Genomic DNA, 20,972 nt, shown 5'->3' on the forward strand with positions numbered 1-20,972 from the left:
AAGTTTTTATGTCAGAATTCCTGTTTTTACTTTGTTTAATAAGTCTGATATTTTACTTTCTTAGCAATTTTGTATTTCACCCAGAATTTTAAATATTTCTATTGGACATAAAAACATGTCTATAGCTCTAAATTTATGCAAAGGGATTCTCTAGGAAACCTGAGTTCTTAGTTTTCTTTTATAATAAAGTAACTTAGATATTTATCCAATAATACATTTATTTTGAGGTCAATATCTGAGCTGTATTTATATGTCATTGTTCTTCTCCAGCTTTGTTTGTGCTGTTTATAATGTATCATGAACCTTGTTATATAGTGAGGAGATAAGTTTATCAGTCCTTTTTTTTATCATTTCTGGGTTACTTATCTTGTATAAAAGGACTTTCATCTTCTAAGATTATAACATAATCTCAATGTTTTTCTAGTGGATTTATAGCCCTGTCCTATCTTCCTGTTTCTGAGGCTTATTTGGACTCTGCTTTCTACCAGTTACCAACTGAACTTATGCAACGCCTAATTGTGCAAAAGAGTAAACCTCCCCAATTCCTGACCCTAGATTTAGCTTTGCAACTTCTAAACAAATCTACTCTGGATTTTTGTTTTTCAATATAACAGAAACATTCTCAAGGAATTTGAAATTTCAATAATATGTCTCTTTCAAATTAATGAATTGTATATGATTTTATAACTAAATATAACCCTGGATATAACTATGTCACACTTAGAACACAGAATTATTAATATTATCCTTTACTTCCAAATGATACTTTTCAAACAGCTAAATATCATTCTTAGAGATTTAAAGTATTACTTCTTCATTTCCTTCCTCCACCAAACAACTTCTTTCATAAGCTTTGTGTCCCTCCTCAGTTCATCCTTATCACCTAAGATCCATCTCCCTTATAGGTGTATAATAAGTGTTCGCTTAACTGACTCATTTTCTGCAATAATCTGTAAACTCTTTTTGAATTGGAATTGTATCTTATTTATCTCTTTATTTCTTGTGCATTTATAGAATCTGGCACATACTTATGCTAAAATTGCTTCTTGAAGGAATGACATATTCAAGGATTTGAAGACAAATAGGGTTGAATGGATGGATGGATACAAAAATCTATATTTCTAATTTACCACCCTCCCTCTCTTGAGATTGAAGCGTTCACGAGTCAAATTGGTATCTCCACAGACTTGTGCAATCATTAATTCACACACTGCAGGCCAAAAACTCTTCCTATAGCTTCTCTTTCTTTAGTGTTTCATAATTTCTCTAGACTCATTATCATCAAAATTTATAAAGAACTTACAAAACTCAACACCAAAAAAATAAACAATCCAATTAGAAAATGGGCAAAGGACCTGAAGAGACACTTCTCCAAAGATGACACACAAATGGCCAAGATATGCTCAACATCACTAATCATTAAGCAAATTCAAATTAAAACCACAATGAGATATCATCTCACACCTGTCAGAATAGCTATCTTCAATAAATCAACAAACAGCATGCTGGCAAGCATGTGAAGAAAAGAGAGCCCTCGTGACTGTTGGTAAGAATGCAGTTTGGTACAGCTACTGTGGAAAGCAATATGAAGTTTCCTCAAAAACATTAAAAATTGAACTTATGACCCAGTGATTCACTTCTAGGTATATATCCAAAGAATCCAGAAACACTCATTTGAAAGAATATATGCACCCTTATGTTCATTCCAGTATTATTTTAATAGCCAATATTTGGAAGCAGGCAATTGCCCATCTGTAAATGAGTAGATAAAAATCGTTGGTGCATTTACACAATGGAACATTACTCAGTGGTAAAAAAAAAAAAAAAAAAAAAAAAAGAAGGAGGAGGAGCAGGAGGAGGAAATCCTACCTTTAGTGATGGTATTTATGTACCTGAAGAATATTATGCTCATTGAAACAAGCCAGTCAGAAAAAGACAAGTACCATATGAGTTTACTTACATTGAAATCTAATGAACAAATAACCTAACAGACAAAATAGAAAGAGGCTTATAGACACAGAAAACATACTAACAGCTCTCAGAGGGGGAGGGTTTTGAGGGACTGGGTGATAAAGGTAAAGGGAATAAGCAAAAAAGAGAAAACTCACAGTATGGTGATTATTAGAGGAAAACGTAGGTGGAGGGAGGTAGAACAGGTTAAAACCAGGATAAATGATGATGGAAGGAGATTTGACAGTGTGGTGAACACAAAATACAATATACAGATGCTGTGCTACAGAATTGTATAGCTGATACCTATAAAATTATATGAACCAATGACACTCCAATAAATTCAATTTGGAAAAAAAAATGTTTGTTTTTTTCTTCACTGCTCTGAGTTAACCTCAACTCTAAATATACTGAAGTGATGTTTACTTAAGTGGCCATAATTTCCGCATAGTCATTCTTTTTCCTTCATTTACCTTCAGAACCCTCCTTTCACCCTGCCATCTGGGCTCAGCTGAAATGCCTCTTCCAACCTGAACCTCTGTCTAAGTTTCTTCACAGTGGAGTGACAGCTTCTTCTGGTGCCCTGAAACACTATATCTAGTATATTCCTCCTGTTATTACATACTATATGTCTTATCCACATACCAGCAATACCAGCATGTAATTATCTTTCTGACAAAACCTATGCTGTATGTTTCCCCAAATTATCAATCATCTTGTTTCATAAGATATACCATGTTATTTACTAGATCCACTCAAATGGGTTACTCTACTATATTTTAAAAATTGCCAATTAAATATATTTTTTTCTATTTTAATATAATTAAAGCAAACTGCTAGAATACTGCAAACATTGCCTACAAAATATTTAAATATTTCAGATCTTCTCCTGAACAAGTATCATGTTGTAGTGGGCCCAGTCAACAACACTGACAACGTTCTGTGCAGCTGTCAGTCACCCGAGCAGTTAATTTTTAACTTTATGTTTAAATTGCCACTTCACCTCTGTGCCCAGCAAACATTCACCCGCAGCAGCGCAGTGGGTGAAAGAACCCTGCCATGCTGTCCGAGAAGTGGATTTCAGCGGCTCTGCTGCTGCAGCTCTGCTGCACTGGCTCTGGATCCTGTGGGAAGGTCCTGGTGTGGCCCTGTGACATGAGCCATTGGCTCAATCTAAAGATCATTCTGGAGAATCTTGCAGACAGGGGGCACGAGGTGACTGTGTTGGTTTCTGCAGACTCGCTCATCATTGACTACAGTAAGCCTTCCGCACTGAACTTTGAGGTGATCCCTATATCTCAGGAGGGAGATTTTTTTGCAAATAAACTAAATGACTTCTTAGACTTAGCCACTACTGTCATGCCAACAATGTCACGCTGGCAGTCAGCAAGAAAATTGCAAGAATTTCTTCTTCAACTAACTGGACGTTTAAAACTTTTGTGTGAGAGTGTAGTCTACAATCAGACACTCATGAAGAAACTCCGGGAAACCAACTACGATGTAATGGTTATAGACCCTGTGGTGCACTGTGGAGAGCTGATTGCTGAGTTGCTGGAAGTCCCTTTTGTGTACACACTGAGGTTCTTTATGGGTGGCACTCTGGAGAAATACTGTGGGAAACTCCCAGCTCCACCTTCCTATGTCCCTGTTGTCATGGGGGGACTTACAGACAGAATGACCTTCCTGGAGAGAGTAAAAAACGTAATGCTTTCCCTTTTCTTTGACTTCTGGCTCGAGCCATACGATATTCAGCTTTGGGACCAGTTTTACAGTGAAGCATTAGGTAAGAGGTTATGCTTTCCATTCTAAAGTAGTTATTAAAAGAAACTTGGGAAGTTTAAGAATAGTCTAGGAGAACAAGAGGACTATATTTTAAAACTTGAGTTTCTATTTAAAAGTCTATAATTTATAGCAATAAACTGTTAGCAGCATTAACGGGGAAGGGGAAGTGAGAAACATTTTATTATGGTTACTCTTTTCTTTACAGTCATCTAGTCATTTGGTAAGATACTTTGATATTTAATAGATTGCTTTCAAAACAAAACAAAATATGAAACATAGTAATTAATGTAACTCCAAATCTACACTTATATTTATATAACATTTAAAAACTAAATACTAAAGTGTTAAGGGAATCACATTTAGATGGGAGACATAAAATTTCCAAGACAATGTTCCATACACATATTGCCCTTGAAGACCTTCCAGACAGACAAGATGTGGAGATGGAAGACAGTGATATTGATCATCCTGTCCCTTGTAGGCCTAAGCTAATGTATGTGTTTGTCTTAGTTTATAATAAGAAAGCTTAGAAAGTTTTAAAAAATTTAAATATAAAAAGCTTACAAAATAATTGTATAAAAAAGAAATTATTTTCGTAAAGCTGTACAAAGTATTTGTTTTAAGCTGTTATTACAAAAGAATTAAAAAGTTGAAAACACTAAAAAGCTTATAAAGTACAACAGTTAAAGTAAGATAAGGTAAATGTATTATTAAAGAAAAATATTTTCATAAGTTTAGCATTGGTTAAATTTACAGTGTTTATAAAGTCTACAATAGTGTACATTAATGTCTCGGGCCTTCACATTCACTCACCACTGACTCACTGAGCAATTTCCAGTCCTGCAAGCTCCTTTCATAATAAGATCCCTATACAGGTATACCATTTTTTAAAATCTTCTATGCCATATGAATGCATTACCTCTTCTACTTTTAGATTTATTTAGATGCACAATACCTGCCACTGTGTTACAACTGCCTACAGTATTTTGTGCATATAAATAACTTACGGACATATGTTTTATGGGTTTGTACCCTAGGAGCAATAAACTATACCATGTAGCCTAAGTGTGGTGGAGGCTAGACCATCTAGATTTGTGTAAGTATGCTCTATGGTGTTCACACAATGAGAAATAGCCTAACTATACATTTCTCAGAACATATTCCCATCATTAAGAGACACATGACTTTATGTAGAAAATATGAAAGAATGTACCAAAAAACCCTTCCTGGAACTAGTAAGAAATCATAGCAGGAGTACAGTATACGAGATTAATATGGGGAACTCAATCACTTTCCTATACACCAGTAATAAACAATTGGAATTTGAAATTACAAACACTATCATTTATAATAGTACCCCCAAAATAAAATAAAGATCTATATGAGGAAAACTATAAAACTCTGATGAGTGAAATTAAAACACTAAATAAATGGACAGATAGCCCATGTCCATGGAAAGACTCAATATTGTCAATGTCAGTTTCTCCAAACTTGATCCAAGAATCAATAAAATCCTGATAAAAATTCCAGCAAGTTATTACATGGAAATTAACATACTGACTAAAGTTTAATGGCAAGACAAAATATTCTGAACAGCCAACACAATATTTAAGGAAAAAAACAAAGTTGGAAGATGATCACTATCCAATTTCAAGACACATTATAAAACTAGAGTAATCAAGACAGTGTGGTATTAGCAAAAGAATAGACAAAAAGATCAGTGAAACAGAGGAGATCTATGTAATAGAAACACAAAGACAAGACAGTCAATTAATTATTGTCAAAGAAACAAAGGCAATTCAATAGATAGATAGTCTTTTTAAAAGTAATCCTGGAACAACTGGATATCCACATGCAAAAAATAAATAAATATAAACACAAACCTTTTAAGCTTCACAAAATTTAACTCAAAAATGAACTATCCATAGAAATGTAAAATTCAAAACTATAAAACCCCTCGAAGATAACATAGGAAAAAACCTAGATGATCTTGGGTAGGGCAAGAACATTTAGCTACAACATCAATGGTAAAAATCCATGCAAGACAATGAATAAGCTGGACTTTGTTAAATTTTAAAAATTCTATTTTGTGAAAGTCAATGACAAGGAAATGAAAAGATAAGACACAAACTGGGAGATAATATTTGCAATAAACATGTCTGATAAAGGACTCATCCAAAATATTTTTAAACTCAACAATAAGAAAATATAAAACCTAATTTTAAAATGGGCCAAATACATTAACAGATACCTTGATAAAGAAGATATACAGTTGGCAAAGAGATAAGCATATTAAAAATGCTCCATATCATTTTTCATGAGGCAAATTTAAATGAAATACCACTACACATTTTTAGAATGACCAAAATGTAGAACACAGATAACGCCCAATGCTGGTGAGTTATGGAACAACGACTCTCCTTTTTCATGAGTGGAAATGCAAAATTGTACAGCTACCTTAGACACCAGTTAGGAGGTTTCTTAGAAAATTAAACATAGTCTTACCATACTATCATGTTCCTTGTATTTACCTAAAGGAGTCGAAAACTTATGTTCAAACAAAAACTAGCAAATGTATGGTTATAGCAATTTTATGCATAATTGCCAAAACAAGGATATATGGGAACTATCTTGACCTTCCCAAAAATTGTTTTTAAGATATGAATTTATTTATGTATACGTAAATATAAATGTATTGTAAAGTATTAAATTTTAAACAGTGATTTAGAAATTATGTAAATTGGTTTACCCTCATGCCTTTGGAATGAAATTAATAACTTAGGGAGCCTAGAAATGTTGTCTGTCAATATCAATCCAGCTAACATGACTTACTTCTGAGAAGTTGGTAACTATCTCCCATGAAATTCTTACCTGTATATCTCATCTACCTGAGCCATTTTGCCATAAATTCAGGCTACCTCTAGGAATTTTTTAAAAAATCATTCCAGTAGACTCAGATGTACGATTAAAATAATGTATTCTTCCAGCTGCTGTGGCTAAGTGGTTGAGCATGGACCTATGAACCGATCTTCAGTGGAGGGCATGCAGGAGGCAGCTGATCAATAATTCTCTTTCATCATTGATATTTCTCTTTCTCTCTCTCTCTCCCTCTCCTTTCCTCACAAAAATCAATAAAAATATTTTTATAATAGTAAAAATATATTCAAACAATAACAATATTGACATGGTAACTAAAATGAAATGACCCCTTTATGAATTATACTAGAGGCCTGGTGCACAAAAATTTGTGCACTCGGGGGGGAGGGGGGTTCCACAGCCCGGCCTGTGCCCTCTCACAGTCTGGGACCCCTCGGGAGATAAGACCTGCTGGCTTAGGCTTGCTCCAGGGTGGCAGAGGGCAGGCCCAATCCCTAGGTGCAGCCCCTGGTTGGGCTCAGAGCAGGGCCAATTGGGGAGTTGGGGCGCCACCTCCTGTCATGCACAGAGCAGGGCGGGTCGGGAGGTTGCGATGCCACCCCTAGTCACGCTCAGGGTAGGGCCGATTGGGGGTTTGGGGCACCGCCCCCTGTCACACTCAAGGCAGGGTCGATGGGGAGGTTGCGGCGCCATCCCCTGTCACGCACAGAGCAGGGCCGATCAGGGTGTTGGGGCACTGCCTCCTGTCATGCACAGAACAGGGCCGATCAAGGGGTTGAGGAGATCCCCCCTGTCACTCACAGAGTAGGGCCGATAGGGGAGTTGGGGCACCACCCCCTGTCACACACAGAGCCAGAGGGCGATCAGCGGGTTTGGTCACTGCCTCCATCACGCTGATCCCGGTGCCGGTGCCGGGAGGCCTCGCTGCTCCGCTGATCCTGGTCTTGGAGGCCTCGCTGCTCCGTGGATCCTGGTGCTGGGAAGCATATTACCCTTTTACTATATAGGATAGAGGCCTGGTGCATGGGTGGGGGCCAGCTGGTTTGCCCTGAAGGGTGTCCTGGATCAGGGTGGGAGTCCCCACTGGGGTGCCCGGCCAGCCTGGGCGAGGGGATGATGGCTGTTTGCAGCTGGTCACACCCCCTTCAGGGTGGGGTCCCCACTGGGGTGCCTGGCCAGTCTGGGTGAGGGGCTGAGGGCTGTTTTCAGGCTGGCGGGTGACTGAAGCTCCCAACCTGTCCTTTTTTCTTTTTTTTTTTTTATTCTGGGCCAGCTTTAGCTCTGAGGCTTGGCTCCAGCTCTGAGGCCTTGGCTGCTGAAAGCAGGTATCTGGTTTGTTTGGGTTCTATAATTGTAACACTGTTGCGGTCCTGCTCACTCCAGCTCTGAAATCCCGGCTGGCTGAAAACAGGGATCTGCATTTGTTCTATAATTGAAACAATGTTACGGTGTTGCTGGCTGAAGCCCAGCTGGCTGAAAACAGGTTTCGGGGGTTTTGTTTAGCTTCTATATTTGTAACAATGTTTCTAAAACTGCAAGCTCAGAGGCCGGCAGCAGCAGGAGGGGAACATTGGCTTCCTCCATCACTGAAGCAAGCAAGCCTCATGTTCGCTTCAAGCTGCCTGGCTGCCGGCCGCCATCTTGGCTGGCAGTTAATTTGCATATCACCCTGATTAGCCAATGGGAAGGGTAGCGGAGGTACGGCTAATTACCATGTTTCTCTATTATTAGATAGGATGTTATTTTCACAATTTTCCACTGTGTTCATTACTCATTTTGTGTAATATAATGGTAGGGAAAAGATGGGTGGTGAATTTTGATTCTATATTTTTGCTTCATAATTTCTCAGTAGGACATATAAAATGTCTTATGAAATTACTTATGAGCTTCTACATACTTTTGCTCAATTTCATTCTCTTCACTTTTGATTGGCTTTAGATTTGATACTGTGCTGCTGCAGATACAGATTTTCAGTGAATACTTTAAGTTAGATCTTTCTTAAAATGTAGCCTACAGGTTATGCACAATAATTTTCCCTAGGGGGTTGCTAATCAAGCAGGATATCACACAAATGGAACAAGACTTCTAAAGGGCATAAACGTTTTGGCATAGTAGCTGTGAGGCGGTGTTCTCATCTAATTTCTGCCATCTTCAAGCTGAGTGTCTTTGCGCAATGCTTCTTCATTATCAAATTAGAGCATTTGACTATACAACCTGAGACACATATTCATACATACAAAATAATGACTAAAAAGAGCCTACCTAACCTGGGGTGTATATGATCACTAATTTCTATTAGAATCCTCAAGAAAGGAGGATTGTCACAAAAAGGGAGGATTTTCTTTCCTTAGATACAAAACATGTTTTCTGTGTATAAAAATGGTTGACTTGGTCATTTGCCAATACTCTTCCAACAAATCTAAAATTAATACTTAGACTCTGTCCCTTTCAAGAAATACCATTTAAAGGCAACATTAAAATAAATGTGTGATATCGGAAATGTGTAATGTATACTTCACATTCTAAAAGGAGTCATACTGGGTATAATTCCTACCAAGGAAAAAAAAGGATGAATGGATTGACGTTAATTGGATTTGTCTCAGGAAGATAAGGTAAAATGATATTGGTGGGAGTCTTCAACAATATGAGTAAATGAAAAAGTATAAGAATCTAGATCAGCGGTTCTCAACCTGTGGGTCGCAAACCCTTTGGGGGTCAAATGACCCTTTCACAGGGGTCACCTAAGACCATCTGAAAACACATATATAATTACATATTATTACATATTGTTTTTGTGATTAATCACTATACTTTAATTATGTTCAATTTGTAACAATGAAATTGGAGGTCACCATAACATGAGGAACTGTATTAAAGGTTCATGGCATTAGGAAGGTTGAGAACCACTGATCTAGATGGTGGAAATATGTTCCTGACAGGAAATTAGAAAACTATTGAGAGGTGATTTGGTGCTAACATGATGGGGTTAATGTATCATCTGCCATTTAATTGGAGGGAAACAGTGAACATAAAATTCATCAGTACTTGGAGTTGTGGTTACATTTTTTTTATTAATTTGATCTTTGTGAATTTATTTTATTCATTCTTATTTGATTTTATAAAATTTATTTTATTGAATGTACTATTTTACACATTACTGTTCTTTCACTATCCAAATATTATCTCTTTCTCCTTCTCTCCCTCCTTCCATATTACTTTAAATTCCCTTTCCTTTTAAAATCTAGACATAATAGGTAATGTTGAGGGCCTAGATTTCTCTTTTTTCCTTAATAGCACATCAGAAAAGTAGTGGTACATTTATTTTCCTAACAAACATATATGCTAATAACATCCCCCCAACTTTATTTTCTCCAGGAAGACCCACTACGTTATGTGAAACTATGGGGAAAGCAGAAATTTGGCTAATGAGGACATATTGGGATTTTGAATTTCCTCGTCCATACTTACCTAATTTTGATTTTGTAGGAGGATTGCATTGTAAACCTGCCAAACCGTTACCTAAGGTACGTCTATTATAGTGGAGGATTTTGTGTAACATATGATAAAAATTCTGATTTCCCTCTAAACTTTACAGTCTAAATAACAGAGATGTGCTGCTTGGTATCTTCAGTTTGCTACTCAAAATTTATTTTCCAAGTCATAGGAGTCTCTTATGAGTGATATTACTTTTTTGTTTGGACTTTACTTTGATATTTAAGCTGAAGAATGAAGTGATTTAAGGAGCGTGTTAAAAATATCAGTGGGTCTATAGTGTGGGTACTAGACTGAAGAAACAGGAAACTAAAGAATTGGAAGCCACTAAGGAGACTGCTGTAGTCTTCTTAACAAGCGTGATGGAATTATGAATAGGGACACTTACTATGGTTGTTTGCATGATAATGAAGCTTTTGTGAGAACTGTTGGGTAGATTACACAGGATTTAGTCAGTAGAAGTAAATATTGCCAGAAGACATGGCTTCTTGGATAGCACTGGCCTTTGCTGAAATAAGAAACAATTAATGTGATACTTATCTTTCTCTGACTTATTTTGCTTAGCGTAATGCTCTCCAGCGCCATCGAAGCTGTAACAAATGGTACGAGTCCCTTCCTTTTTACAGCAGTGTAGTATTCCATCGTGTAGATGTTGATCTCACTCATTTGTGGATTATAACATAATATTAATATTATAATATTATAATATTATAACATGAACAACATAAACTGATGAACAAAAACAGATCCAGAGACAGATTAGATGCTCAAACCTCAGAGGGAAGGTAGGGGAGGGTGGGGATAAGGGGGAGAGATAAGTCAAAGGACTTGTATGCACGCATATAGGCATAACCAATGGACACAGACACCAGGGGTGTGCGGGCATGAACCGGAGTGGGGGGTGGGGGAAATAGGGGGGATAAGGACACATATATAATACCTTAATCAATAAAGAAAACAAAATTAGCTGAAGGCAAAATAATTCACATGGTACTTTCAAGAGGAAGATAAGCCAGTCAGAGAAAGATAAATATCACATGATCTCACTCTTTGTGGAATATAATGAACAACATAAACTGATGAACAAAAACAGAACCAGAGTCATAGAAGCATTGAATAGACTGTCCAACCTATGAGGGAAAACAGGGGACGGGGAGGGTAAGAGATCAACCAAAGGACTTGTATGCACGCATATGAGCATAACCAATGGACACAGACAAGGTGGGGGGAGAACATGTGCTAGGGGTGGGAGTGGCCAGGGAGAGGTCAATAGGGGAAAAAGGAGACATATAATATATTAAACAATAAAGAACTTAAATTAAAAAAATATATATGAACAAAATAAAAGGAAAAGAAACAATTAATGAAACACTATTTTGAGATGACAATCATGAGTTCAAATTCACTTTAAGGAGATAAAGGAATTTTGAGACGTAGATTTCTAGAAGTTGTATGAGTCATACAAGGTTTCTGTCCCAGCAGAGCATTAGAAATAGATTGGGAGTCATCAACATAACTAGAAGTCATAGAACTAAGAAACTCAATTGTTGGATTGGTTCTTTAAGACCATGATGTCAGTTTTTTTGGTTGTTTGTTTTTTGAATAAAAAAAGGAAATTGTATAACACAATCCAAAGCTATAAAAGAATAAATATGGGCTGCCAAAAATGTTGGAAGAAAACAATATTGGGAAACAAAAGAGTAATAACTATCTTGTATTTAACTATCTTTATCCATAGGGAGTGAGGAAACACTCATTTGCTTGGGTTGTAGGTAAACTAAATAATCACTGTTGAAGGTTGCAGAAGAAATGGTGTTCCCAGTAGCGTTCTTGATTTCCGTTTTGGCTAAGATGCGTATTTAACTTTAAAATATCATTTCGGGATTCTGAATATGGTTTTCTTACCAACCAGTTACAGCTTCAGGAAAATTCTATTGAGTGTTATTACAGGAGAGAGTTAACAAATATCTAACTAAAGGTAGAGTAAGAGACATGACACATTCTGTGGCTTACTACATAACACCTTGACACACTATTTTGTTTATTACAATTTCATAAAACCAACTCAGATGTGTTTCACAAGAGGGAAGAATTTTTCCATTTCAAACCCAATTATTAATATAGATATTTGAGCAAATGAATACCAATCATGGCTTATATCTCTGAAAAAAAAGAACTAAACCAGCCACTGAATACACAGAATAAAAAAAAAAAGCCATGGGAGACAGTTAAATCAAGAATCCAAATCAGACAGGTAGCTATGTAAGTTTTAATGTGTGTGTGTGTGTGTGTGTGTGTGTGTGCGTGCGCGCTGTATATATTTTTTATTCAATCATATGCTTAAGAAGATAAATAAAAATGGTAAAACACCAATTCCTGTGATTTCAGAGATATTCTCCTAAGTTTAATTAAGCTAAAAATAGCAGTCTACTTTTGTGGCATCATCTTTCCCCTGGTAATTTTACTAGCCTTATATTGAGATATGTCAGTGATCACAAGACAACCACAAATAATCACAAAGAGATTTCATCATCATCTCTAGCGATTGACATTCACATAGATTGCAATGTGCAAAACCCCAATCCAAGACTTTCCAGTGTTCAACCTGAACAGCTGTAAGCAATGAATTTTATTTTGCAGAGAAATGTATATTTTACTTCTGTACTAAGGCTCAAATTAATGGCATGCAGTTAGTGTCACATTCTTGTGGAAAGAGAGTGAATCACTGTTTCATAAATTTATCATGATTATAGCAGGTGTTTGACTTTGTTATCACATTTTAAACCGATTATTGTATATCCCTTTTTTAAAAGTTCTATTTAGCCTTATAAATCAGGGAAAGAATAAATATCAGACAAATATCCTAAACTCTTAACAGAAAGTTAGATCAAGTCATTAATAACTTATTGCTTGTAAACTGGCATGTTTAAAAATTTTAAAGCTTAGTTCTAAACCCCTTTTGGGGGGTTTCCCTCCAAAGAATATTTTTATGAGTTTGCAAACAGTTCTGTTGGTTCATAAAATTAAGCTTTGGTAGTAATAGTTTCACATACCATGGGAAGATTTGCCTCTTATTACGTATTTATTTGGTACTAATTGGTGTACCTTGAAAGGAACTGTGGGTTGCCAGGCTGCATGGACACAAGGGTGGGTCTTGGCCCATCCTTTAAAGCCCCACCTGGCCCCTCCTTCCATGGCCCCTGGACCCCTGTCTGCCAACAGCCCCACTCTCACCACAGCTCCCATGCACTGACAGTGCTGGCCCTGTTTCTACCCGCTGATGGCGCAGAGCGATTGGGGCAAGTGCCAGCAGCTGGAGCGAGGAGGGCCAGCACCATCAGAGGGTGCGAGTGGTGGCTGCTGCCCCAATTGCCCTCAGGAACAGGAGGAGGTGGACAAGTCCTGCGGGGCAATCAGAGCTGGCAGCTGCAGCTCACAACTCCTGACAGTACTGAGCGATCGGGGCCGGCGCCAGTGCAAGGGGCAGCTCTGGTGCTGGCAGCGGGTGCAAGCAGGCTGGCACCAGCAGCAGATGAAAGCTCCCCGTGGGACTGCGACGTGGGGAGCAAAGAATTTGCAGTAACCACCAGAGGCTTGCCCTGATGACAGCGACTGGCACCCCACCTTGTTCTGGCGCCCCAGCTCACCTGCTCCACCATCCAACTGCCGCTGACACCCGCCATGTTCTGCACTCTGCCACCTGCTGCCAATGCCTGCCATGTTCCACACACCATCATAGCGACTGGTTGTTCAGTTGTTCGGTGTTTGGTTGTTCCACCATTTGGTCTATTTGCATATTAGTCTTTTATTATATAGGATAACGGTTTGACTCCATGCCTTTAGTTGTAATCACTCATTATATATTTAAGCCATAGTTTTCAGAAACAATTTTTCTCTTAAAGAGATTAGATGGTTCTATGTGGTAGAATACCTAACCAGTCTAACAATTTCTCTGATGCTGTTCTTGACCCTGCCTATTTAGAAACTAGAGGCCCAGTGCACAAAATCCGTGCACTGGTAGGTCCCTAGCAACCGCCGGCTGCTGGCTGTGTACTTCCTCCCTTCCCTCAGCCCCCTGCCACCGCTGCCACCACTGCCAGGGCCTCCCTCCCTTACCCTGGCCAGCCCCACCCCCTGGTCAAACTCCTGGACAACTGGTAGAGGGGACATTTTGCATACTACACTTTTATTGTATAGGATGTAAGAGATTTTCTTCCCTGTGGTCCTGTACTTTCATGATAGAGAGAATTTTATCTCTACAGGAAATGGAAGAATTTGTCCAAAGTTCAGGTGAACATGGAGTTGTAGTGTTCTCTCTGGGGTCAATGGTCAAAAACCTCACAGAAGAAAAAGCCAATCTCATTGCCTCAGCCCTCGCTCAGATTCCACAGAAGGTCAGTACAACCTACGATCCTAGTTAGCAGCCACCTTGCCAATTGGAGAGAAAGTGCAGCTAACCAATAGTACTCTTTCCAGAAGAAAGCTGAAACTCATTATACATTGAGCATAACTGACACCATCTTTAAGTAAAAATTTCTCAAAACACTAAAATGTTGTATTTGGGCCCATTTGATCATTTGCCTACTGAGCCTTTGTAATACTATGGAAATACAGTACATCTTTTTGCAAAGTGATTTTCAAGGAAATACAATCAATGCTTGCAAACTACCCCTTTTGTACCTCTTATATATCACATAAAATGGACTACATGATTTTTAATTAACTCTACAGCCCTAAAATTCCTAAATTGTGCATTCTTACTTGTAAAATTAATGCACTTTCTTCCACAGGTCTTATGGAGATACAAAGGAAAGAAGCCAGCCACATTAGGAGCCAATACTCGGCTCTATGACTGGATACCCCAGAATGATCTTCTTGGTAAGCTGTACAGTTGGATGATGAACAAGTTAAGTAACTGAGAGCAGCTAAGTTCAATCAATATTTAATACTTTTAAAATTTCACATATAACAAAACAATTGGCCATTGAGAGATTCCTGCTTCCTCTGGTTCACAAAGCAGAACCTTCAGGTAAGACTCTCCTGAGTTCTCAAATTTCAACCACAGTTCAGAAATCACCTCCTTGTAAAGTCTTTCCAGAAAACACAGAAGGGGTGAATTTGCCATTTCCTGAGATCACAGTTTTCTGAGATAGCAATAAACCCTGCGTTCAGCTTCTATAGAGAATACTGCCTTCTTCATTGCTTTATCCTGTAGTTTTTCTCCATCTCTCTCTGAAATTCTTCTAACATATAATGAAATCCTCATCTGCTTCTTGCCCAATCCTCAAACAGGTCATCCCAAAACAAAAGCTTTTATCACTCATGGTGGAACAAATGGGCTCTATGAAGGTATTTATCATGGGGTCCCTATGGTGGGAGTTCCCATGTTTGCTGACCAGTATGATAACATTGCTCACATGAAGGCCAAAGGAGCAGCCGTGGAAGTGAACATGATCACAATGACAAGTGCAGATTTGCGTGATGCCTTGAAAACAGTCATTAATGAACCTTCGTAAGTACTATAGCCTTGAAAGGCTTACCATTGGTTACATTACTCATCATATTCAAGAATGTCCAATGTACCATGTATTTGGAATTGGTGTATCCTATATAATACGAAAGGGATATGCTAATTAGCCTGGACACGCTAATTAGCCTTGATATGCTGATTAGTCATGACCAGTATGCAAATTGACAATGACTCCAACACACTAGATGGCCACCACAAAATGGCCTGCAAGGGAGGGCAGTTAGGGGGGGACCAGGCCTTCAGGGGAGGGCAGTTAGGGGGAACTGGGCCTGCAGGAAAGGGTAGTTGGGGGCGACCGGTCCTGTAGGGGAGGGCTGTTGTGGGGGAGCAGGCCTGCAGGGGAGGACAATGGGGGTGGCCAGGCCTGCAGAGGATGGCCGTTGTGGGGGACCGAGCCTGCAGGGGAGGGCAGTTAGGGGCAGCCAGGCCTGCAGGGGAGTGCAGTTAGGGGCAACCAGGCCTACAGGAGAGGATAGTTAGGTGTGACCAGGTCTGCAGGGAGGGCAGTTGGGGCCAACCAGGCTGGCAGGTGAGGACAGTTAGGGGTGACCAGGCCAGCAGGGGAGGGCAGTTAGGGGTGACCGGGCCAGCAGGGAAGGACAGTTGGAGGCGACCAGGCCAGCTGGTAGGATAGTCAGGGCGGACCAGGCCAACAGGAGAGGGAAGTTAGGGGCAATTGGGCCGGCAAGGGAGCAGTTAGGTGTTGATCAGGCTGGCAGGAGAGTGGTTAGGGGCAGTCAGCCAGGCAGGCAGGCAAGCAGTTGGGAGCCAGTAGTCCTGGATTGTGAGAGGGTGAAGGCTGGGGTGAGGTACACACACACCTCCCCCTGCCCCATGCACAAATTTCATGCTCCGGGCCTCTAGTTTTGAAATAATAACAATAAGGTGACTAACATAAACACCATTTTATTATTTCATACTCCAAATTGATGAAGTGATTTGCTAAAATTGCAAAAATCCTCAGATTTCAAGTATCTATCAAAGTGGGGTTTTTTTCAAAATAATGTTAATGGTAACAAAAATTCTCAGCTATTTTGAGGCACCTGATGAGGAAATGAATCAGCAACCTTTAGATACACAGGACAGCACCCAGCCAACTGAACCACACTGGACAGTGCTCATCTGCTTACTTTTATAAATGTATCTGCTTCTTCATATATTACTAGAGGCCCGTTGCACGAAGATTCACTCAATAGGCCTTCCCTCCCCTGGCTGCCGGCACCTGTTTTCCTCTGGCACCCGGGACCCAGGCCTTTGGTCCAGCCACAGCAGCAAGGCTTGGCTTTTCTGCTCAGGCTGCTCTCAGCCCCTCCTTTTGTTTTTCCAGCTCCTTGAGCAGAGACCAGGGCTGGCTGGAAGGCTGGGTCTTCCCCGGCAACCCAGGTCCCCAGCTCCTCTTTGAGTGGAGTACGGGGCCAGTGGGAAGCTTGGCTTTCTCCATCACCAGGAGCAACCCAAGCCTCCTGCTTGCTCTAGCTCCATTGCCACTACCATCTTCAGTCATCTTCAGACTTTGCTCCATGCCTGTGTATGCAAATTAACCACCATCTTTGTTGGGTTAATTTGCATAGTTCTTCTAATTGGCTGGTGGGTGTAGCAAAGTGGCAGAGTGGTGGAGTGATGCTTAATTTGCATGTTTCTATTTTATTAGTGTAGACTAGTGGCCCAGTGCACAAAATTCATGCACAGTGGGGGTGTGTTTCTCAGTCCAGCCTGCACTCTCTCCAATCTGGGATCCTTCAGGGGATGGCAAACTGTTGGTTTAGGCCTGATCTGAACCCCCCTGCCAAACTGATCCCCTCCAACTTCCCCCCACTGCTAGCCTGCTCATCCCCAGCTTGCCCTCCCTGCCAGCCTGCTCACCTCCAATTCCTCCCTCACTAGCCTGATCACTCCCAACTGCCCTGCGTCCCCTGGCCTGCACCCTCTCCAATCTGGGACCGCTCAGTGAATGTCTGACTGTCAGTTTAGGCCCAATCTGAACTCCCCTGTCAGCCTGATCACCCCCAACTGCCCTCCCCTCCTGGCCTGATCACCCCTAACCACTCTGCTTCTGCCCCGCCCCTATGGCATTGTCAGGAAGGATGTCCAGAAGGTCTCCTGGAAGGTATCCTGGTCTAATTAGCATATTACCCTTTTATTAGTATAGATAAGTGTTCAGTAAGTATAAAAATAGAAGTAATAATTTGCCAAATATTAATCATTCAAAAATAACCATCATTAACACTAAATGCATACCATTAGCATATGTATATATACAGAAGGAGAGCTAGAATAGTTAATAACTTTATAAATATAGATTGTATGACTTTTTAAACAAAACTTTAAATTTTACCTATTTTAACTAAAGACTAATTAAAATGAATCTATTACCTATATTTAACTGTAGATATATATAGTTATATCTTAGTTATTTTTCTCTGAAAGATCTCATCAAAGTTAAGAATTAATATATGTATGCATAGTGTTGATTGTGGTTTTTTGTTTTATTTATTTTTGTGTTAATTTTCAACTATGTGTTTTAAATTTAGTCACTCTCAGTTTAAGTCAGACCATGGAAGTAATCTCATCTCTGATATGTATTACTTAAAATTTTAAGTTGTCAATATTTTTAGTACTTACTTTCTTCCCATTTATATATATATATATATATATATATATATATATATATATATAGAGAGAGAATCAAATTTCTCCATTGAATGAGAGATTCTTTATTCCAAAGTATTTTACATTAGCTTTTAAATGAATATATTTTATGGAATTTTCTTTCAATAAAGTTTCATGGATATTGAATTCTTTGAGATCATGTTTATCAATTCTTGCTCACTTCCTTAATATGAGAATCACACCTATCTGAATATACTTAGCTATTACTTTCCTTTCTTCAGAACTATGTAAATGTCACCGATGATCTTCTAGCTTTAAATGCTGATGTGGGTTTTAAGGTCTAGCTGATAATTTTCTCTTTTTCTGTGTTTCTTTTCCAGCGTGGAAAAATATCATTAATTTTTTTTAATTCAGAAGCTGAATTATTATATTTCTCTATAAATAATTTTCTATATTTTCCCTGAGTTATAGTGATTCATTTCAACACTGTTAATTTAGAATAACAAGTATTTAATTTTTACTTTCAGATATTAATTTTTGTATGTTATTTATTAGAATTACTTTTAATTCCATTTTTAACATCTATTTCAGGGACATCAGATTCAAATAGAAGTGGTAATTTGCCAAATATTAATCATTCAAAAATAACCATCATTAACACTAAATGCGTACCACCATTAGCATATGTATATATACAGAAGGAGAGCTAGAATAGTTAATAACTTTATAAATATAGATTGTATGACTTTTTAAACAAAACTTTAAATTTTACCTATTTTAACTAAAGACAAATTAAAATGAATCTATTACATATATTTAACCTTAGGTATATATAGTTATATCTTAGTTATTTTTCTCTGAAAGATCTCATCAAAGTTAAGAATTAATATATAGAACACTAGTATTCATAGTGTTAAAATATTTTCAATTGTTTTCCATCTTTATCATTTTCTAATTGTTCTAATCAATTTTTATTTCTCTGAAATTGCCCCAAATTGTCCATAAATTTGTATATTCACTTTTTTAACATGAGCATTGCTCACTGTTTCTAATTTATCTTTTATGTACTATATTTAATATTTCAACAGCTCACCTATATTGTTTATCACTTATTTTTATTTTACAATCAATTTTTGATCTCATAACCCTTAAATTCTTATTGCAAGTTTATCTATAAGATATATGTGAATTTCAATATTAAATATCTATCTATAAATGGTAAAAAGTTTGAATGATTTGGAGAGATAGGCTTTTATCACCAGTGTAGTTTATCTTAAATGTATTTAAGCAAACCATGTGAAATTTCTCTTTGACCCTACCTATATTTTAATTCCATTAAAAGTGTAGATGATTATTCTTTCTTGTTGTGCACAAAAAAAGAACACAGTACCCCTTGCTGCTGGATGTACTGTACCGCATTCACTGCTGAGTGAGGATGACCTCCTTTCTCCATCCCCTATCCCAACAGTGTCCTGCTCACACTATGACATCTCTTCAAAACCACTTACCTTCTGTCATCTTCATGTTTCCAGAACCAGAGAGAAATATACTAATTCTGCCTCAGCCACCAAATGTCAAGTGAAGACACAAATTCCCATTCAACTACATCCCTACACCCATTATTGTTCTGAGAGACCATTAGAGATAGTAGCTCTATAACTCTGATTACTGTGATTCCATAATAGTTAGGGGCTCAAATTCTAGAAATTTATTTCTATTTACCTTGAAAACTCAAATTCCATCTCCTTGCCATTTCTAAAATTACCCTAGTACCTTCATCCAATTTTGACATTGCCAATAGAGACAATGTCCTTTTTGCATCACAAACACACAAGTATGTGCAATGGAGGCATCTCAGACTCTGCAAAAATAATTAATCTATGTTCACTACCAATTTCTTGTGCCTATCATTATTAATTATTCAGACATTAGGGTCCATGCTTATGATTTTTAATGGATGTTTTCCCACAGTATGAGTTAGCCACAATCTTGGCCTTAGAGGAGTCCTTAAAAATCACACTTCAAACAATATTAAATTTCCTTCTTGAAAACAAAATGAGGATTATTCCTTTTTTCTATGTTTACATTTGACCAAATGTAAAACAATTTACATTGTGTCAAAAATTTATTTCTTCCATACCCTCCCATTTACAACTCTTAAAATGCCATTCCATCAGCAAAGTTCGTGTCACAACTAGAATTAAATGTTTCCTCAACACATCTATGAATAACATGTTATTCAAAGTTATCATATACTTACAACTTCAATGAAAACAAAGCTCTAATTTCTGTCTGCCTTTGTCTACCAGCTATAAAGAGAATGCTATGAGGTTATCAAGCATTCACCACGATCAACCTATAAAGCCCTTGGATCGAGCGGTCTTCTGGATTGAGTTTGTCATGCGCCACAAAGGAGCCAAACACCTGCGGCCAGCTGCTCACAACCTCACCTGGGTCCAGTACCACTCGTTGGATGTGATTGGGTTCCTGCTGGCCTGTGTGGCAACTGCTATATTTTTGGTCACAAAATGTTGCTTATTTTCTTGTCAAAAATTTGGTAGAACAGGAAACAAGAAAAAGAGGGAATAGATCATTCTCAGGGTGGTACAGGTCTGAGTGGGCAATCTTGTTCTGTTTAGCCACAATGACCTTCATGAAAACATATCATCTTCATCATGTTTTCAAAATTCCCATTTCTCTACCTTAGCCTACAGATAAAGCCTAGAATTTG

At 38.3% G+C, this 20,972-nt stretch overlaps 1 protein-coding gene across 2 annotated transcripts in view; it reads left to right on the forward strand.

Annotated features, from left to right (window-relative positions):
* The window catches only part of LOC308513468 (UDP-glucuronosyltransferase 2A1-like), a gene marked incomplete at both ends in the record, with an annotated part of 71,515 nt that extends 50,685 nt beyond the window's left edge, over nucleotides 1-20,830 (forward strand). Inside the window, 6 exons of one of the 2 annotated variants that reach the window (XM_081083545.1) lie at nucleotides 3,235-3,733; nucleotides 9,985-10,133; nucleotides 14,364-14,495; nucleotides 14,892-14,979; nucleotides 15,394-15,613; nucleotides 20,551-20,830. In XM_081083545.1, the coding sequence (XP_080939671.1) occupies nucleotides 3,235-3,733; nucleotides 9,985-10,133; nucleotides 14,364-14,495; nucleotides 14,892-14,979; nucleotides 15,394-15,613; nucleotides 20,551-20,830 (1,368 nt within the window). The remainder of the gene's footprint in view (nucleotides 1-3,234; nucleotides 3,734-9,984; nucleotides 10,134-14,363; nucleotides 14,496-14,891; nucleotides 14,980-15,393; nucleotides 15,614-20,550) is intronic. The other variant, XM_081083544.1, reaches the window with a different exon arrangement.
* Nucleotides 20,831-20,972: the final 142 nt, after the last annotated feature.

The sequence above is a fragment of the Myotis nattereri genome (assembly GCF_964212035.1).
Source record: "Myotis nattereri genome assembly, chromosome: 1".
In the NCBI taxonomy this organism is placed as follows: domain Eukaryota; kingdom Metazoa; phylum Chordata; class Mammalia; order Chiroptera; family Vespertilionidae; genus Myotis; species Myotis nattereri.